The sequence below is a fragment of the Ambystoma mexicanum genome, chromosome 2q, assembly GCF_040938575.1.
Source record: "Ambystoma mexicanum isolate Mex_15411 chromosome 2q, UKY_AmexF1_1, whole genome shotgun sequence".
In the NCBI taxonomy this organism is placed as follows: Eukaryota; Metazoa; Chordata; class Amphibia; order Caudata; family Ambystomatidae; genus Ambystoma; species Ambystoma mexicanum.
In genome coordinates, this window is record NC_090924.1 from 434,440,712 (window position 1) to 434,460,022 (window position 19,311).

The 19,311-nt window shown below is 44.5% G+C and overlaps 1 protein-coding gene across 2 annotated transcripts in view; it reads right to left on the bottom strand.

Moving 5' to 3' along the window:
* CDK20 (cyclin dependent kinase 20) overlaps positions 1-19,311 on the bottom strand; it is a 635,467-nt gene that overhangs the window by 452,581 nt on the left and 163,575 nt on the right. For both annotated transcript variants that reach the window (XM_069647476.1, XM_069647474.1), the window contains exon 3: positions 11,864-11,977. In XM_069647476.1, the coding sequence (XP_069503577.1) occupies positions 11,864-11,977 (114 nt within the window). The remainder of the gene's footprint in view (positions 1-11,863; positions 11,978-19,311) is intronic.

Sequence of the window (19,311 nt, forward strand, 5' to 3'; positions counted from 1 at the left end):
GCCTTTCTGCAGGTGTTCTGGGCAGGTATATGTGCCTGCGGACTGATGGGCGTGCAGTCATGATGGCCAAGACCTGGTGTAGGCAGCGTGACTGCGTGGCCTGTGACACCCCCTCCCCACTATAGCACTTGTCCGCTGAAATGATCCAGTGGCCAAGAAGTGAAGTACATTGAGGACCTTCTCCAGGGGGCTGAGTGCTTGGGAGCACAGGGTGGGTGATGTGAGGTCATCCTCCCACTCATTCACCAGGTCGAGTATTATGTGAGGTGGAAACCTGTACCTCCCATACACCTGGTCATCAGGCATCCCAAAAAGGCTGGATCTGGATGTGAAAATTCTGGGCCCGACTATCCTCCTCCTCCTGCTGTATCCCACGACCACTGCTGCTAGGAACGGTATACTCATCCTGGCGTCTGAGCTTGTTTGTTGTTTGCACGCACATTTATGCAGCGCGGGTCCACGTATGCCTGCTTCCTGCTGGCGTACGTTTTCCCGGATTAGCGCGTCTTTTTTGGCGCACGCGTTAGCCCCGTTCGAATCCATGAATACGTGTTTTGAACGTGCGTGTGGGCGTTCCGCGCATTTGCCTCCTGTACTTCCCCCGTGATGCTCACATTTTCACGTGTTGTTCCCCATTCTGCGTGTCACGCCCTCTGTTCCTCCTACTTTTGTTGTGTGCGCCGCGCTATGTGCGATTTCGCTGTGCGCGTAGTGCACGCTGTTTGGAGACGTGTGCGCCAGCATGCGGCACGCAGAATTTTGGCACACATCCTGGGATTTACACGCGCCCGGACTTCCATGAATCGATATGTGCGGGTTTCGCTGCGATTTTCGCACTGGCGCTGCGATTCGCACGCTTTCGCACACTTGCGCTGAAAATTTTAGCGCACATTAATTCCATGAATCGGCCCCTTAATCGCATGTATGTGACAAATCTATGTAATTTCATGCTTGTCCATTTAACCAAGTAGGACTGGGGTTCATTGAGAGGGAATCCCTGCTTTATGTATTCCAAAAATCTTTGTTTTGTGTTAAGTTGGTCTACATTTGCAAGCTTATCATAATACTTATTATTATTGTTATTATTATTATTATTATTATTACATTAATTTTGCTCTAAGCTTTGCTTTGAATTGCACTATTTACCCCACAATGGGTAGCTCAATATTCAGCCTGCACAGATAGTCCAATGCAGTGTTCTTTAGTTCTACATGAGCCTGGTTTCTCCTGATTTTATCGGTTCTATTTGTTAGGCAGTTAGTATGTTCCACCAAGGAGTTTCTTAGCGTTTGGCCTTCTTCCATTCTATTTGTGAAGATAATATATAATGAAGTTCTAGCAATTTTCCAACACATTAATAAAGAGGTTAATCCTAATTCCAAGCACAAGGCCTCAACCGGAACTGCCTGTGGGACTCCTAATATTGACCTTAGGAGTTTCCCTTCCAATTGATCCAGCCATTGTATGTGCTGTAACGGGAGAGTTTCTAACGCATACATTATTGCCGGTATTATGCTTTTCACGTATGCTTCACGCAATTCTTCCACACTGCCACCACACTGTTTCAAGACTTAGCTTTTGATAGTTTGCCACCTACCCATAATCTTGATCTGAACTAGGCTCCCTATTTGTATGCATATTGAGTGTTGCGAGTATTGGGCTACCTAAGTAAATGTAGAATTCTACCACTTCCAATTTGATTCCAACCAGGAACCAATTGTTTTTTAAATTTTTTTGTTTCCCTCCCAAAATCATGATTTTATATTTGCTTTGGGTGATCTTTAATCCATTAATGTCTGCATGGTTTTCCATCCACTTCAAAGCCCTCTGGAGCCCTATTAGAGTCTGGTCCATGAGGATTGTGTCGTCTGCATACAGAAATAGGGAACAGGTTCGCACGCTAGTTTAGTTGGAAAATTTGAAATATTTCTTAAAGTATTTGCACAGATCGCTCACATACAAATTATAAAGATTTGGAGCTAGAACACAGCCTTGTTTTAAGCCTAGATTTGTATCAATCTGTTGTGTCACAGTCCCCTCCTGACAAGTTCTCATCACTACATTTGTGTCTGTATATAGTTCTGTAATAAATTCTGTACAATAAGAAGGGGTCAATCCCCCAGGCCTCCAGTTTTGCCCAGAGTCGTTTTCTAATAACGCCGTCAAAGGCCCCTAATGTAGTCCATGAATGCCAGGTATAATCGAGCCCTAGATTTTTCATAGTCTCTGCTAGGATTTGAATTTGACTGCCCATATACAATGTACAGTACTACCTCCTCGACAAAAGCCTATTTGGCTCATTTTCAGGATTCCATTACTCTTGATCCACCTGTTTAGTTTTCTTAGCAGTAGGTTGGAAAATATTTTTACTGCTGGCATCCAACATTGCCAACATCCTGTAGTTCCTTGGGTCTTCTCGGCTCCCTTCTTATGTACCGGTATAAGGATAGAGGATTTCCAACTCTCTGTAATCACTCCACTTTTCTCTATGATTTAAAAAACATTGAAGCGAAATTGTGCCCACATCCAAGGCTATTTTATAATTATGATATTGGGCAAATTATCGGGGCCTGGTGCTCTAGAGGCTTTTGATCTCAATATTATCTGTTGGATGTCATCTACATCAAAGTCCAGGCACCCCGATCCACTTCCCACTGTTGTGCTATTGTTTTGTTACGCCTTGTTAGTAATTCACTTTAATGTGTCAAACCCAGGATTTGTCGCAAATATTCACCAGTTCTTGAGGTTTTTTCGTTGCTATATGGGTGTGATATAGTTGCCAAAAGGATTTCGAGTCATTTGCCCTTATTAATCTGTAAATCATTTTCCAGTTATTTGAGTTTTTATTGAATTTATCTTGTGTGATACTTGCTTTATATTTAATTCTCAACTGTTTCAGAGCTATGATTTTTTCCTCATACACTAAGGATTTCTCTCTATGTATCAATCTGCACTCTCTAAGGAGTTCCGTTTTTATTTTTTGCCCTGTTGCATCATAGTCCTTGCCATTGATATCTGGCATAAAGTGTGTTATTTTATCCATTTTAACTGTATCAATGATTTACAGCACCAACATGTTACGTCGAGCAGGATTTTTGTGGCTGTCCATTGGATTCTCTATCCCTATGGATTCACTGTGGCTAAGGCTGCCAAGGGCTTCTTGTTCTCCACCCTCTGGTGTTCCATCACGACTGTGAGTGTAGCGTGGTCACTTAGATCATTAAATTTCATCTCACATATACAGCTCCATGCCTCAAGGTTAGTAGACATGAAGATCGCATCTAGGTATGAGGATTGGCCTCTAGCCCTCCGTGTGGTGCAGTTCCAGATATCAGATACGTCACAAGGCTCTATTAAGTGCACTTCAAAGGCACTAAGTGCTATAACCCATTTCTTTCCTTTTTCCGTCAGAACCATATGTCTCTCAGAGTAAGAATTCATTACCCTGGATGTCTTACCGTCTTCCTCCAACACAAAGCTCTATTGCTTCCAGAGGAGCACAGTGGGCGTTGACATTTCCTGCTATGCATCTCGTGGTAGCCAGGAATTGTGTTGAGGCTGTGAGGTCCTCTTTTGCCCCTTAACTCCTATTCTTGAGTACAAAGTTTCATTTGCATTCTTATGTTCCCATTGGGTCGCAGATGGTAAAGTTGCTCCAATGGGTTTTTTTTTTGTGAAAACTCACTCGAATAGGGATCATCAGATGAGGACAAAACTAGTCCTTCTAAGTCAGGGGTTGAGGAGCGATTTGTCCTCGCAGTACTCCCTTGCATAAACTCCTCCTGTTGGTGGGTATCAGGTGCCCTTGGTACAGTGGAGCGTGGAGTCTTGACTGAGTTATTGTCCACTTTGTTCGTTGCAGTCAACTTGGGGGCTTTAGATCGTGGGGCACTACTGCTCTGTGTCGACTTATGTTTGCGTGTCGTAGCAGCCCTGATCTGCCCTCCCAGCCTGATTTTTGCATTGGGGAGGGCTTCCCCACACCTCCCAGAGCCTGTCTGGTCACGTTTCTCCCTGATCGTAATGTTGACATCTGGCATCCTTTCCCCCCTGTCGGCATTTGGGGCAACAGGGGTTTGCTATGCATTTTCCTATGTCTCCGTATCATGACAATTGCACACCTGCTATTCTGTAGACTTCTTCTAAGCTTATAGGATGGCAGTAGTTTCAAGATGGAATACAACAGTTTTGCGCTGTGATCTTACCAGAACAAGCAGTCATCCAGAGCGATGTTCACTGTCCCACAATAACCGCTCTTCCGCTCGGCCCGCCCAGACTGGCCATACTTCCCAGACTTCCCAGACTGCCACTCTGATTCACTCTGCGGTTTATTTATAAGTATTTTCTTAACAGTCTTCTCCATACTGTATTTTCCACCTGAATTATCAGATATCTATTTTTGCAGGAGTTGGAGAAGGCTGTGAGTTTAGCAGGTACATGCTCCAATTTAGCGATGATAACTGCAGCGTCAGGAAAAAGAAAACGTGGATATTTATTTTGGAGTATCATCTCCACGCCCAGGCGCTGATTTAATGCCTCTACCTTCATATCAATCATGTACAATGAGCAAAACAAACGGTCTTCAAGTGCACATACTTTACTCGCATCCGAGTTAAGGTAGAAATTGCAGGGGAGCAACTGCGTTAAAATGTTGGGGTAAGAAGGGGTCGCACAGGGATTGGTGCACGGAAGGTTTGTGATGGCACGTGGCAGAGGCCTGTGTTCACAGCTGGAACAACCATCCATTTATTTTGGGGGGCTGGATACAGTTTTGAAAGCTGGTTGTGAGTGGGGCCATTAACCCATTGAGCAATAGATGCCACACCACCTCACCCCTTCTCTGAGCCAAGGCTGAATAGCTGAAGAGGCTGAATAGCTATTACGCCTTTCTTTGGCCCATTAGATGCAGCTTTCACCCCAATGCAGAGATTTGCTTCACAAAGAGGTGCTAATCATTGGAGGTGCAGACCACCTAAAAGCTGAGCCCAGCAGTTAAGGCTTTGGCTTCATCACAGGGGATCTATTGATATCGCCTGGGAAGGCTTTTGTCCTCTGTCACTGTACCTTAACGGCTACTGCCACGTTAATGATTGTTAAAATGTAAACATTCTGATTTCCCAGGTGAAATTTGACAGGCTCTTGAGTTAGCGCCCCTTTCTCATCCGCACCCCTGGGCTGGCCTTCATGACAGAGCGCTGCCTTCTGCCTGCAGCCTTCTCAATGTGGGAGGGCTTAAGCACTCCCAAGCAAGGGATTGGCACCGCCCCTTCCGGTTTTGCGCCAGCATTGCTTCCATTGGATTTGCATGTCCTCGGATCCCTGCAATTCAATGCCCCCTACAGAATGACATTAGTATATATTTGGCTCAGTGGTTGCTACAGTTTGTGGCCTTTCGCAGCAGTGCCTGGGAGTCAGAGTCGGTGTACGTTTCTGGAACACAGAAAAGAAGAAATGAGAGTAAATATCCTCCTACTAACGCAATAGCCCATAGACCCTGGATGGACAGGTTCTATACGGGGGAAATCTGGACAGAACTACAGGCACTTTGAAATGAGTGTGGCCACTGACATGCGGCTCATCTGGCAGAAATGCTGTCGGCCAGCAGCCTGATATTTTCGAGGTCTACTATGAGATTTAGGACCCTGGCTATAGAGGTGTGAGAGGCTTGTTCCCCCTTACCCTTATGCTGGGCTCACCTTGGAGTCCATCTATTGCAGCTTGCGTCAATGATGACATCAGTAGCCTTATTAAGTTCTAATCAAACTTTGTTTTCCTTCATTTACAAACAAAACAAGTTTGTTTGTTCTCTTTTTTTCTTTCTTGGTTTTAGCTGTTTTCCCTCTTAGCTAGAGCTTGCGATATCTCTCATGTCTCAGTTTCTCTGCTGTATATTTTGTCTCTCAGCTGGTACCATATTTCACATTCTTCTTTACTCAGTATTTCTAGTTTATCTTTATTAGGCATTCCTAGATCCCCTTTCTTGGAATGTCCAACTAGTCCGTTCTCCACTGTGACACTGGCTCTTGAGTTCTAAGAGATCTTTCCACCATGCTGGATAGTGACAAGATTTCCACTCGCAGGAAACAGCTCACTTGTGTTCTGCTGAGGCTTCGCACATCACATACTTTGACTTGTCAAGTGTTAGTACCACAACATGCAATAAACACTAGTTCTCTGGTTCGATATAGCTTTGTCAGCACGTCTTGAACGAAGCAGTTAACTTTGGTTCCCATAAGTCTGTTCAGTGACACACCTTCTCCTTGATGGGTGCTGGAACCATCACTTCCATTCAACATCACTTTTCTTGGTTCACTCTCCCACATTTTCCCCATATCATGTGTTTCCACGAAGCAAATTACTTCGATGTAAAATACTTAGAATTCTTTTTTGTATTTGTATAGGGTAATGGGCAAAAGGGGTTTGGGGGTGTTAGTGAAGGGGAAGGGGGCAACCCCCCCCCCCAAAAAAAAAAATCGAAGTATTTTCAAAGTAATTTCAACTAAGTAAATTACATTGAAGTAAATTACTTAGTTTAAATGACATGGAACCCTTTTACCCTGCACCTCTTGTGCCATTCAGTTCACTTTGGTTCTCTGGAGTCCTTTCAACACAACATGCTTTGCGTGGTGATCGATGAACAGCAAGCTCCAATTACAAATTATTTTCAAATTTTTATCATGGCTGTCTCTTCCCTGGCTGCACCTATTGCTTTTCATTGAGGAGAGTCTACACTCCAACTCCCAGCATACCCTTTATTAAGTGTACCTGTCACTTTCACCTTTCTCTGATCCTGTTGGGCATCATTGGGGTGCATTTGGCCTGCAGCTCCCAAAATGCACTTCATTGGTGCAACCTTTACTGCTCCTGGCACTTTCATTTCTCTCTGCGCCTATTGCGCTGCGTTGAGGAGTTTCTGGGTGACAGATCCCAATATGCACCTCTTTGATCCAGTGCTTTCCTTCACGAGACCTCTCAAGTCTTTCACTGTCTTATTGCTTGGCTCTTTTCCTGCACTATAGTGTCCTCTCAAAGATTCTCTCAGTCTCACCTCTTTGTAATTTCTCTATGTTTTCTCCATCTCTTAGCATAATTGTGCATCCTCACCAAGGTTTCTCTGACTCGCATCATTATGGTGTACTCTCCCCGGGTCCCTGTGCGAATGGCCAAATCTGGATTCAGAGATAGTCAATGGCAGGATCCCAGGAGTCAGTACACCAGTGACAGGAGGAGAAAAAGAAGAAAACAAAAAAAGTGTCCCCCGAATCTGATAAACAAGGGAATCTTGATTCCAGTTTGCAAGAGCGTCTTATTTAATTACTCTCTCTGGAGAGGTTGTGAGGCTGCACCCTGATTTAGTGGTTGAGGAGAAAAACACGTGTATGTACCAGTACTGTATAAGGGACAACAAAATCCGTTAGGGTAAGAAATTCTTAAGTGCCAGTTTAATAAATTTACCCCCAGAGTAACCTTTACCTTAAATTAGCAATCTTCGCTAGGAGCTAATCTATTGCTCCGATAAACTGAAATTTGATTTTCTGTTCTACTTTACAGATTTGGATAAATCCCACGTGATTCCGTCATGGGGAAGTTGATTCAGGCTTTGTGTCAAGAATTGCTGATATGTTGTAGAGTAGCACATTTTTGGAAGCACCTGTAAACCTTGGATCTCTGACCTTTCAAAGTCCGGGCCAACCAAACAGAAATTGAAAATAACACCCAATTATCTAATCAAGAACACGTTTTGCATTGATAGTTGGTGTTTAGATTCATCAGCATGTGGCCAGAGGTTTTCCTTTGTGAGACGATGGATTTCAATTGATGTTTAATTTTCTCAGCGGTCGCAGTTCATGGGCCTGTAAACCATGTAATAGCGTCTTTAGAGTGCTGAAATGTTTCCACTTTCTGTGGTACACATGTATCTGTCATCTTGCATGGGGAATCTACTATTCAATGGTTTATGAGGGCCCGCACCACACGGTTCAATAGGGCTGCCATCGTCGGCCTGGTAAGAGGCAGGCCTTTGTTTCGATGTCAGGCACAAAATCCTTATAGTCTCTCACAGTACTTTGGCATTGGCTTATTGCATTTCTTTCTCTTCCAGTAAAGGGGCATCTGCTCAGTTAGGTTCTTTCTTTCTGGACACCATTGCAGGCCTAATGTCGCCTGTCCTCCAATTAGGGGCATTGTGTCCAAGCCATCAATTTCGCTCTGCTTATGCCTCTCACCACTTTGTATTACTTCATTAATTCGCTTCAACCAGAATTCACAATTTCCTCCTCCTGGGTCATGCCTTTTTCCTCCTCTCTTTCCAAATCAGATGCAGGGGAAGGCTTCAGCCAGGCAATAGTCCTTGGCAGGTGTGGAGACTGAAACCTGTCAGAATGGCAGGGCACTGAGTTGACCTCAACTTGACACAACTCAACACTCCTCCTCCATGTTGTGCTACTTCCTTTTCTGTGCACCGCAGACACAGTCAACTGAATACTGACAGCAACAACATTCTGATAGTTCAGTCCTGCCTTTGCTCCAGTGATGGCACTTCACAATGCCAAATTCTGCAGCCTATTCTCCACTTCTTTACGGGGACTTAAGTTACATTATCCTTTTAAGGGGGTAGCAGTGTGATCTTGAGTCCAACAAGGGTGTAGAGCCAGCCCACCAACTTACAATGAAGGGTCTGCTTTGGGAATTAAGTCTTTTACAATGGAGAGTGTTTTGTGGGCTGTTACATAATCCCATTCCAGCTGCTTCCAAGTGCACGTGAGCCTGTTTTTTCCCCTTGTTGAGAAATTTGCATTGTCATTTTAAAATAAACAGTATAAGTATAAGGTTAAACATGAAAATAATCAAAACCAATTTTGATAAGAATTCATATTCATAAAACGTTTCATCAAGGTAACAGTATTCCAGTGAAAAGGATATTATAGAACTAACAGGGAGTACCAACAAGACAAACACGAAAAAACAAGGGAAACAGGGCGCAAGGTTCAAAATTAGAAGAAAAATGAACAGTAATAGAAGTAATGATAACAGGATTATATGTTGTTTAGAAATATAGTGAAAAACCTAAATTGTATAGTACATTTACAAATATTGCCACAAGCAGGAGTAAGCATGACTTTTTTCAATTCTATTAATAGAGCAAACATTATTCCATCATAACATAAAAGTAAATGTATCAAAACATTTCCAATTAGAAGATAAGGTGATAACCAATATAAAATAAGAGATTAAGTAAAGCAGAGGAGGAGATTGCAGAGATATATGGGTTAACAAGGGTACCAATTATTAGACTGCACATTTTAAGTAGGTCACGAAAATTCAAGATACGCTTTAAGCATTCCCACACATTATTCCAAAAGGCGGAAACTAATTTACATTTAAAGATGCAATGTAAAAGAAGGACTGCCTGGGAAAACTTTGTTGCAGGGGTGGGATATTTAATACCAGCCCTTGGGGTTAAGATAGAGACTATTTGACTCAGCTGTCATGGTTAGTGGGGGATGTTGCAAATGCTACTGCATCCTCCTTGACTTTGTTGTCCCATGAACAAGAAGCCACCCGAACCATATGGTTCTAGATATTGTTGTGGTCTCACAAGGAGGCGTCTGTGCAGTCATGAAGAGCGAGTGTTATACTTTCATACAGAATTACGCAAGTGATATTACTAATATCATCACCCAGATGTGTAAGTCTCTGTCACACTAGTGCAGAGGCTTCCTTGACCTTTGGGTCATGGATTGTATATCAAATGGGACCCTTAGGTGCATCTATTGGTCAGATCTTGCTTATAGCAGTATTTATAATTCTAAGTTTATCCTGTCTGCGGATGGGTTTAAAGTGCCTCTATTATCGGTTATGCAATACCTATTCTAAAGTTTTGCAACTGCTCAAGCGCTTTGCTGTCATGTTACCGAAGACACAATTTATTAGGATATGCCAGGATGCGATATTTGTTCTCTTAGAGGTGTTTGCAATGAGATTGGAGCAAAGGTCTCATAAGAGGGGACTATGGGAGAAAGTTTGGGGATTGAAAATTGTATGTACACCTCTTGCATATTACTGCATTATAATGTTGAGTAGGTGCTGCAAACGGCGAGATTGTACTCAGCATGTCTTTGCAATGAAGGCTTTTGCCTAGCGTGTACGAATGCTCACTTTCTCATCTCTCGCTTCTGATGGGTTTCCCTTTTAGCATATTTAAGCGTGTTTTAGGCTGCCACTTTCTTAGGAAAAGCGGCATTAGCAGACGAAATTCATATTGCAAGCATTTTTCCCTGCCTCAGAGTGTGTGTGAATCTTTAATGTATGTAAATGTGATGTGTCGTTTGTATAGCACCTTTCATCATTAGTATGGTCACAATGCACTGTAGGTTGAACGCCCTTGGGGGGGGGGGGGACCGGAGTCCAGGTATGGGAAGAATTCAAGGAGGTGCTAGTATGCATGTGTGCATATTGGCCAATATGATTATAAGAGGGGTGGCCAGGTTACTACTAGCCACCTATGTCGAGCTGGCATGTGGATGGGTTGTGATAGATTGTCTAGTGCGGGTATGCAAGAGCGGAAGAGACATTATGTGTGCAGCTATTTATCAAATGTTGTCATGAACGGTAGCTCCATTCTTATGGCAGGGGTGTTGTGCAAAGTGTCTTCGAGTGTCTTTGCATGCCGCTCATGCTATTAGCGGCATGGCTGCCTCCAAACCCGGGACGGGGTCCGGTCTGACAGAATGGGGACTTACCGGGTCATTCCGACCTTGGAGGACCCGTTAAGTCCCCATTCTGTAGACCATTCCCCATTCCCATTTGAGCCCCAATAGGGCTCAATGGGAATGGGTAAGGCGCTAATTACGGGCCCGCAAATAGCGGGCCCGTTATTAGCGCCCTGGTCCCTTAGCGGGACCCGCAAAGGACATGTGGTCATACCACACGTCCTTTGCGGGTCCCGCTAAGGGACCTCGGAATTGGGCGGTAAGGGTTTAACGGCACCGGCATCATTACCGGTGACCGTTAACCCTTACCGCCCAACTCAGAATGAGGCCCATTGTCTACATTCTAACAATGACCTAGGTATAAAATGATGGCTAGACTCTAAGTCACCTACCTTTAATTCAGAGGCTAAATTCTACCTGCTCTTACATTCAACTGAATGGCTACCTTCAACATTCTTCCAGATTCAATATCTGGCTACATTCTACATTATTACAGATTCAAACATTGGCTTAAATTCCTCATTCGCCTCAATTAAGTACCCAGGCTAGATTCTTCATTCGCCTAGATTGCATACAAAGACTATTCTGTTTCACCTAAATTCAGTACAATAGCTACATTGAAAGTTCACCTGAAATGAAAGCAATGGTTACATTACACATTACATTAACAAGTATATATACTTTGGCTAACTATATCACGATATGCTGTCCTCCCTGATAACACTAACTAGCATGATAGAGTGCTGCTGGCATCAAAGACTTGTATAATGAGGCTTTGTTCTCTGCCAGCAACATTGTTTGAAGGTTAGACCTTGTCCTGCTGGGACCACCCCTTCCATTCAAATGCATGTGTTCCTTTCCTATGGGTATAAGAGAATTGTGCACAAAGTGAAGAGAGGTCACTTGTGCTAAGGTCTCATGCTGCTGTTGGTTTTGTTCTTGTTATTGCTTTTTACTAATAAATTGTTCATTAATCCAACAGAATCGTGAGTGGTCATTTTTTCCACCACACATTCCATTCTCATATAACATACTGGTGCCTCATAATCACCTGCAGCGAAAAGGTGTAAAATGTCCTTGTGTGCCGCATCTTGGTCTTTATGCCTCTTATTCTGCTTGTGGAACATACATTTGGCATTCATGTCACTTACATACTGGTTGTCTTCGATCTCCTGCAGAGCTTTGATCTCCCGTAAGGCCTGGTTGGGGATGCCATCCTCAAGCTTCCGCAGGGCTACCTTCTTCAGGGCTACTGTCTCCCCAGTCTGTGGAAAAGGAAACACACCAGCGAACTTCAGATGTGAAACAAAGTCTATGAAGAACATACCAGAAGTATAAACTGCAGGAGGCTGCAGAACAGCTCCAGTGGAGCATTTATTAACTTAATGAAGAATGGTATAAGTGGAACCTGCCCAAAAAATAACTACTTTAATACTGCCGTATGAGGACGAAGTGAGTGGGGAGAGAGGGACACAGAGGAAGAGAAGGACATTGATGGTCAGGGGGAAGAGAGAAGAAAAGAGGGCGAGCGAGAAAGAGAGGAAAAAGGCAAGCGAGAGCGATATGTAGACTGATAAGGCGAGGGACATTTAGAAACAGGGAATGAAAGAGAACATTTTGCAGCGCAGGGAGTGACAGTATCAGTATGATATTATGCATACAGGGTGCGTACTTCAATAATGCTTGGTTACCCTAGCAACTCGAGAATTGAGTTGGCCCCAAACAGCGCTATACAAAGAGCAGGTAGTCCAGTAAACTGAGATGCTTCCCCAAACATCTGGATTCAACTTACTGCCATCTGTTAAAACTAAAGAAGGCATGTGCAGCAAAGGAAGGGAGGTTGCAGAGGAGTGTTATATAGGCATATTATTTCCCAGAGGAACCCGGCAACCACTTACGGGGGCCTGGTCTCCACAAAGGTACAGCCACTGCTAATGGGTGGCTGGCAATGCACAATCCCTGTTCATGGCAGTATTCCTAGCCTCGTCCCTACATACTCAAACCTACCCTCGCATCAGTGTCTTCAGAGTCACTCAGCTATTCCACCTATCGGCCTGGGCATTCGGGAGGAAGGGGCATGGGGCCGTGCAGTGCAGACCTTTTGGCACAGTGAAGCATCATTTGTTGTGCTGCATCCTCGAATACTCCCATCTCCACTCCTCACCCTCCGGGCGGGGTAAGCAAGACGGTATATGGCATAACCTCTATGGTCCTCATTACGAGATTGGCAGCAAATCCACCAATGTACCACCAGAGTTCGTTACTGTTACTGACACACCCTCTTGTGGACTTACAACTACATTTTCGAGTGGTTGCACAGTGGTGTTAGTCCCCATTTTCGGAATCCATGGGGATTTTGCGCAGATTTACTGCGATCAGTAATTCCGTACTGTAAATCGGACGGTTTTTGGCAGTAAAATCTGGAGGTAAAGCATCCGCCTTACCGCGAAACTCATAGTATGGCAGTGAGGTACTGTGGAGGTAACATGGTGTAACAGAATTCCCCCCACTTTTTGCTGCACTCGGAGTGAGGCCCTATATATAACCAACTAACACAAATGAACATCCTGCTGTGAAGCACCAGTAACAGGCACCGCCTCCAGTACAAGCAAAGCTCAATGTTACATCTCCACCCGATATTAACAGCTACTCTGTGTGTATTTCGATTAGGTTATGCAGGGGTCACGCGACCTAAAACACGAGGCTTGAATACATCTCAGCATCCTGTGGGGATCGCATCTTCAGCATCGCTATGTCCGCATGCGATGCATAGACACATCTAAATCTGGGCCCCTGCGACCCTCGCAACGGCACTCGTTCTGGACTCTGTTGGGCGGCTACTGCCCGCCCCACTCAGGTGGATGTGAGGAACCCCCAGCCTGCACTTCCAGAGTCTTCCTCAGTGCAAGCTGGTTGCAGTCACTGGCTTGCATCGTCAATTCTATGCGGCCCTCTGAACTCAACTTGCAGCTGCCAGTCACCACGTGTCGGCAATCTGAACCCAAGGCTTTGTGCATCCAAACACTAGAATCCGGTATGTCGGATACCTGAGCTGTGCGGGGACTGCACTTTTGGACAACGATATAGCATTGCAAAGGCATGTAAAAGACAGGTTTGCACTATAACACAACCAGTTGCGCAGAACTACACAGAAGTCAAATCAGCAGATACAAAATCAGATACATGTAGAGAAAGAATGCCCTTCCATGACAGAGAGGGATATATAAAAACATGCGGGAAACTTATAGGTAGTGAAAGAAACAGATACACACACACACACGTGGACAGTTAACTACAACGAGAAGCAGCAAATGATAAAGCTGAGATACAGCCAAAAGGAAGAAAACTATAGACTGCTACTCAAACAGAGAATTTCAGGTAGAAACAGCTGCACTCAGAGACGGACAATCAGTAAGTAAGAGAGTAAAAAAATCTAGCAAGAGACTGATCAACAGATATTGGGACTCATTACTAGTACAGCGTTGCAGTAAGTAAAAAATGGTGGTAACGTGGCAGTAATTCTGTGACTGACGCATTACCGCACCGCTGTACTATGCCGTATTACAGGTTTGGTGGGGAGGTGGAGGATTTTCCTCCATTAAACATCTGGAAGAAAATCTACTACCTTACCACCGAAAATCGCCAATTCAGCCGAAATCCCCACAGAGTTAGAGGGACCCCAATAAATTGCGACTCACACGGCCTAACACCATTTGTAATACTGCGGTAAATCTGCGGGACCAAGTGGCGGTTATGGTAATTGCGGCTGGTGGTATACCAACAGATTTACCGCCAGAATACAAACAAACTTGTAATGAGGCCCTTGGACAGTAACAGCGAGAGGGGGAGAAAGTGAAACATACTTATTGGGTATCTTGACTGACACTTTGCGCTCTACGCGAAAAAATAAGCCCTAGTGAAAATAGCGTGTCCAGTTAATGCCATTTTGCATCATGGCAATGCTTGTCAAATCTCCAGAGCTGCTGCAAAAAGTCATAGAAAGAATAGATGTTTTAAACTGGAGCAAAATTTGGCAAGCTGCTAATTGCACTTGCACGGGTACAAGTTTCTGTAATTCCACCTAAGGAAAATAAAAGAAAAACCGGAAAAGGCAGAGATATTAAGCGATGGGTGCGAACTCCCATCTTAATTACACTTTCCTCATGCCGCTACTTAGTTAGAAAAATAAACGAGCTTTTTTTGCTCATCTTTTCATCTGGAAAGACGTAAATACAAGAATAATCACACTCCCACATCTGACATCTCTCGCTTCCACGCCAGTGCCTCGCAGCGAACATAAATAAGAAGTCACACGCCGGTTGCACCACCTCTGCTTGCGACTGTCAGGGCCTGGAACAGGAGAGACCTGTGCTGGGGGATGGGGCCCTAGCCTGATCACAACTGATGCCCCCTGCTGGCTTTCCCGGCCGTGGGAACGCGCAGGGTGAACCTCCGTTTGCTTTAGTCACATTGGAAGGGTAACCGGAAGCAGATATGGTCATGGCGTGTCTCCCCCACTCCCTACACATAAAGATCAAATAACTGTATAACGCATTTATAATGTATATACATGTTCTTTTATAACACGCTTAATAGCAGCGAGTTGTTTCTAAAGCAGGGGATCGGGATTCGTGCATGTGTTGCACTGTGTTGTCTTGCTTTCATGACAACCGCGTTGCCCCTGAGCTATCCTTCCTCCTCCAAATACATTCAGAGCATTCGAATATGTTTTAATCTTTAAACAATCAGAAATCGTGGAATACAGATCTAACCAGGAGTTGAAAGAAGCCTGCCTGCCATGCTTACTGTATTGCCATTCTGACTGTTTCCAGCTGCACAGCAAATCAGCAGTCTTGGAATCCAGACTGTTTGACTGCATATGGCAGCATTTGCAGGCACACGAGGCAAGGAACCATGGATAGGCTCTGTCACAGCAAACCCCAGTTGAGACTTCACTTTCCCCATTGCACAACGAGCTCTAATAGCATTGGAGCCCTTGCCTTTGAGCTCCAGTTTGTGCAGGTGGCCTTCGCCTGGGGTCACATACTAGGGTGGCAGTCACCTACTACACAAGCCTTCTGGTGCGGAGAGGTTGTCTTTCCAGTTAGAGGTCACGCACTGAACAACCACCAAGCCTGAACTCCTCTCACATGCTTAGTGATCATCCTCTTATTGAGAGGTTAAGGACTGGATGAGCATGAGGCCCAAATCCCTAGAGAAAGAAGCCAGGGACTGAAAAGGTGCAAAGAATCAGCAGTCCATGTGATTGGTATAGAGGCACCTGAGATTGAAATGGACACAGAGATAACTTTCCTCTAACCACTTGAGCAGAGTCCTTTATAAAATAGCAAATACCTTCCATGGCTATGAAGAATAGACTCGCCTTGCACCATGTGGTCACTTCTAATACTCTTCTCACCCATAGAAGTGATCCCCAGAGAAATAAGTTGGATATATCCTGGGCATGATGAACTCACTCTCCTCTCACCTTTACAGGTCATCCTTCTGAAGGCAGATTTGGGATGGCATGATTAAAGGGAGTGCATGGCATGCCCCTCCCCACTGCACAGTGCATGTCTCTCTCAGTGTGTATGATCACACAGGGCGATGCTAACGATTCATGGATGTAAGAAGTAGAAAGCTTTAGGACTAAATGGACATGACAACCGAACTCCCCTCACCACTAAAACAGGGCCCTCCCAAATGAGGCCAACCATTGACTGGCATAGTGCTAGACTATCAAAATTTGCAAAGGAGTCGGTTCAAAGGCTGATTTTCTGATTTTTACTTGAACAAACCACCAGTGTTCCAGTTGCCTAGAACATGCTGCCCGCCGCTGTACTAAGAGATCTGACAGCTTCTGGGCTAAGCATGCAAACAATTCATCTACATGCTTTGGGGAAAGATACAGAATCAGGTGTGCTATCCTAGGTGCTTTTACTTTTCATCTGTAGTTTGAATCAAATGCTGGGACTGTCGAGCATCTACTGATTAAACTCGATCTGAAGACTGGATTTGTTCATTTCAGGGCTACAGTTCAGAGATAAAGAAATCTTAAGAGAGTAATCACTCTTTTTGTCGAACGTCTGCAATGGGATTGTGGTGTCCTTTTAAAAAGAACAGGTATGACTTGTTTTGTAGGTTTATTAAAGAAAGGTATCAGCAAGTGGCCAGAGTAACTACCTAATACTTCCTATTGTACAGCAGGTTTTTTAATCGTCCCTTGAATGCTCTGTACCTGTTACATGAATTAAATGATGTGAACAGTATTTCCACAGGGAAAGGCTGAAAAGCTCTTGGTGTTGTACTGTGGCTCTTCCTCCTTGGGGCACCACTGCTGGACTACACTCTGCTGAAGGACCCTTTCCTGCCCTCCACCCGCACAAAAACAATTGCTCTGCACCTGCCACTCAGCAAAATATCCTACTCCTCCCAACATCTACATCAATCAGCCCTACAGACAAGGGGTGTTTCGGCCACTTTTACTCCCTAAAAATAGGCAAATACCCTAAAATAAATACAAATAGGGAGTAATTCCATGAAAATCAGCCAGCTTCATATAACAAGTTTGCAGTGTTGAATGGAGTCAAATCTCTGTGACAGCTCTCAAAAAACGGCCCACATGGGTCTGTGGTGGGTGGATTGGAAAAATAATGCTTCGGAGCAAGTAATGTTCAGTAATAACTTTTTATTCAAAGCCTCATATGATTATCCTCAGATGGTAATCCTCACTCGATTATTTGTCTCATATTGTAATCCTCATTTGATAGTCCTCTAATCCTCATCTGATAATCTTCTACACGTGTTTCATCACTGATATTATAGTGGCTCATCAGGAGGGAATGAAACGTTCTGCTAATGGTCAAGTGGTTCTTCTATTTGCAAGTTTTTCTTCTTCTATTTGTCGACAAATAACAACACTCTGAATTATAAATGTGTACTGATACATAGACCCCAATTGTGCTTCTTGCAGGTTTTTTGCTGCAGAAAGATGGATGAGTTTTAAATAGGAAACACAGTTTTAAACAAAAAAAGAGGGGAATTTGTTGTGTAAGTCCTGATGAAGGCCGACAGGAATACGTTTGGATCTGGTGCAGATGTATGCGAGACCTGAAATACAAGTGGGCCAAAACACAGATGTGTTGACAAGCTGAAGAATGTTCATTGTGTATGGTGGCCAGTAATAGGCCATAGGTTGTAGGTGTGCGCCAGAGCACCACACTATATACTGTGGAGCTGTAGTTTGTCCGTAAAAATAGAACAGTGAATTATTGGGTTAAAAGGAGACAGTTATGAAACATTTCTTGATGATTAATATTTGTTTGTGATAGACCTCAACCTAAACGATGTGTTAACTAAAAAGCTCAGTAAAAGTGTTCAGACTGACAGGGGTGTTGCTAGGTCTGGAAAAGATCTGGGGCTACACTAATGTCGGGATTGTCGGGATTAGCTAGCTCTTTGGTTGTAGACCCTGAGATTCTATCTGGGGCTACAACCAAAAGACCCGAGGCTATTGCCCCCTAAGCCGCCACCCCTAGCAACGCCTATTGACTCACATACTAACCCCCACAAAACAGTCATGTGAAAAATGTTATTCATGTTTTATTGTTGTTGGTTTTATATGAAAATCGATTTAGTGATTTTATGTTTGTATTTAAAATTGAAGAAAAACTTAAACATACTTCCGGTTAAGGCTGTGTGTGTGAGAGAGACAGGTGTATGGAGAGACACTATGGAACCAGTAAGAGGCAGGAAAGGAATGTAGTGATACTTCCATCTAGGTGTTGTGTTTCAACTGACATTAAATTGGCAAGATCCGTTGCAGAAGGGATGTCGCTTCACATTTCGGGCTGTACTGCTCCCATTGGTGGCAGGACCAAAACTGATTTAAATATGGTTGTCCGCTTCTGCATTGACAGAGACGAGCGACACAAGCATTGGGAAAGCCAATCCTTTGGGCATTTACTGCTAGGCTGAATGAATGGGGGTTTTCTGCATAAAAGCAGGGCTTTTGGGACTGGGACTTCAGACGTCGCCACAGGACCTAAGAATATTTGTATTTTACATGTATAGGCACCAGAGTGCAAGGAGGAGAGTGCAACGTTTCCAAGGAGGATGCAATAATGGCCACGGGTGTGCAAGAGAATGAGAAGGAAGGTGAATAGAGCAAGGGAGGAAATGGTTGAGAGAGGGTGCCATCGATGATGAGCAAGAGGAAACATGAACGAGAAAGGTTGAGAATGAGAAGATAATATAATAAAGCATGAGTGAGAGGAAGGATGAGAGGGGATAGAGAAGGTGGAGGTAAGGTGGGTGGTTGGGGTTAGAGAGAGTGGGGGGTGGGTGGGAGCAGAGAGAGCGGAGCAAGAGAGAGCAGGGGTGGGGGCAGAGAGAGAGGAGCAAGAGTGAGTGGGGCGGGTGGGGGCAGAGAGAGCGCAGGGCAGGCGGGTGGGGTAGACAGAGTGCAGGGCCGGAGGGCGGGGGTAGAGAGCGCAGGGCGGGTGGAGGTAAGGGAGAGCGCAGGGAAGGTGGGCAGGTGGGGTAGAGATAGCGCAGGGCAGGCGGTAGAGAGAGTGCAGGGTGGGCGGTAGAGAGAGCG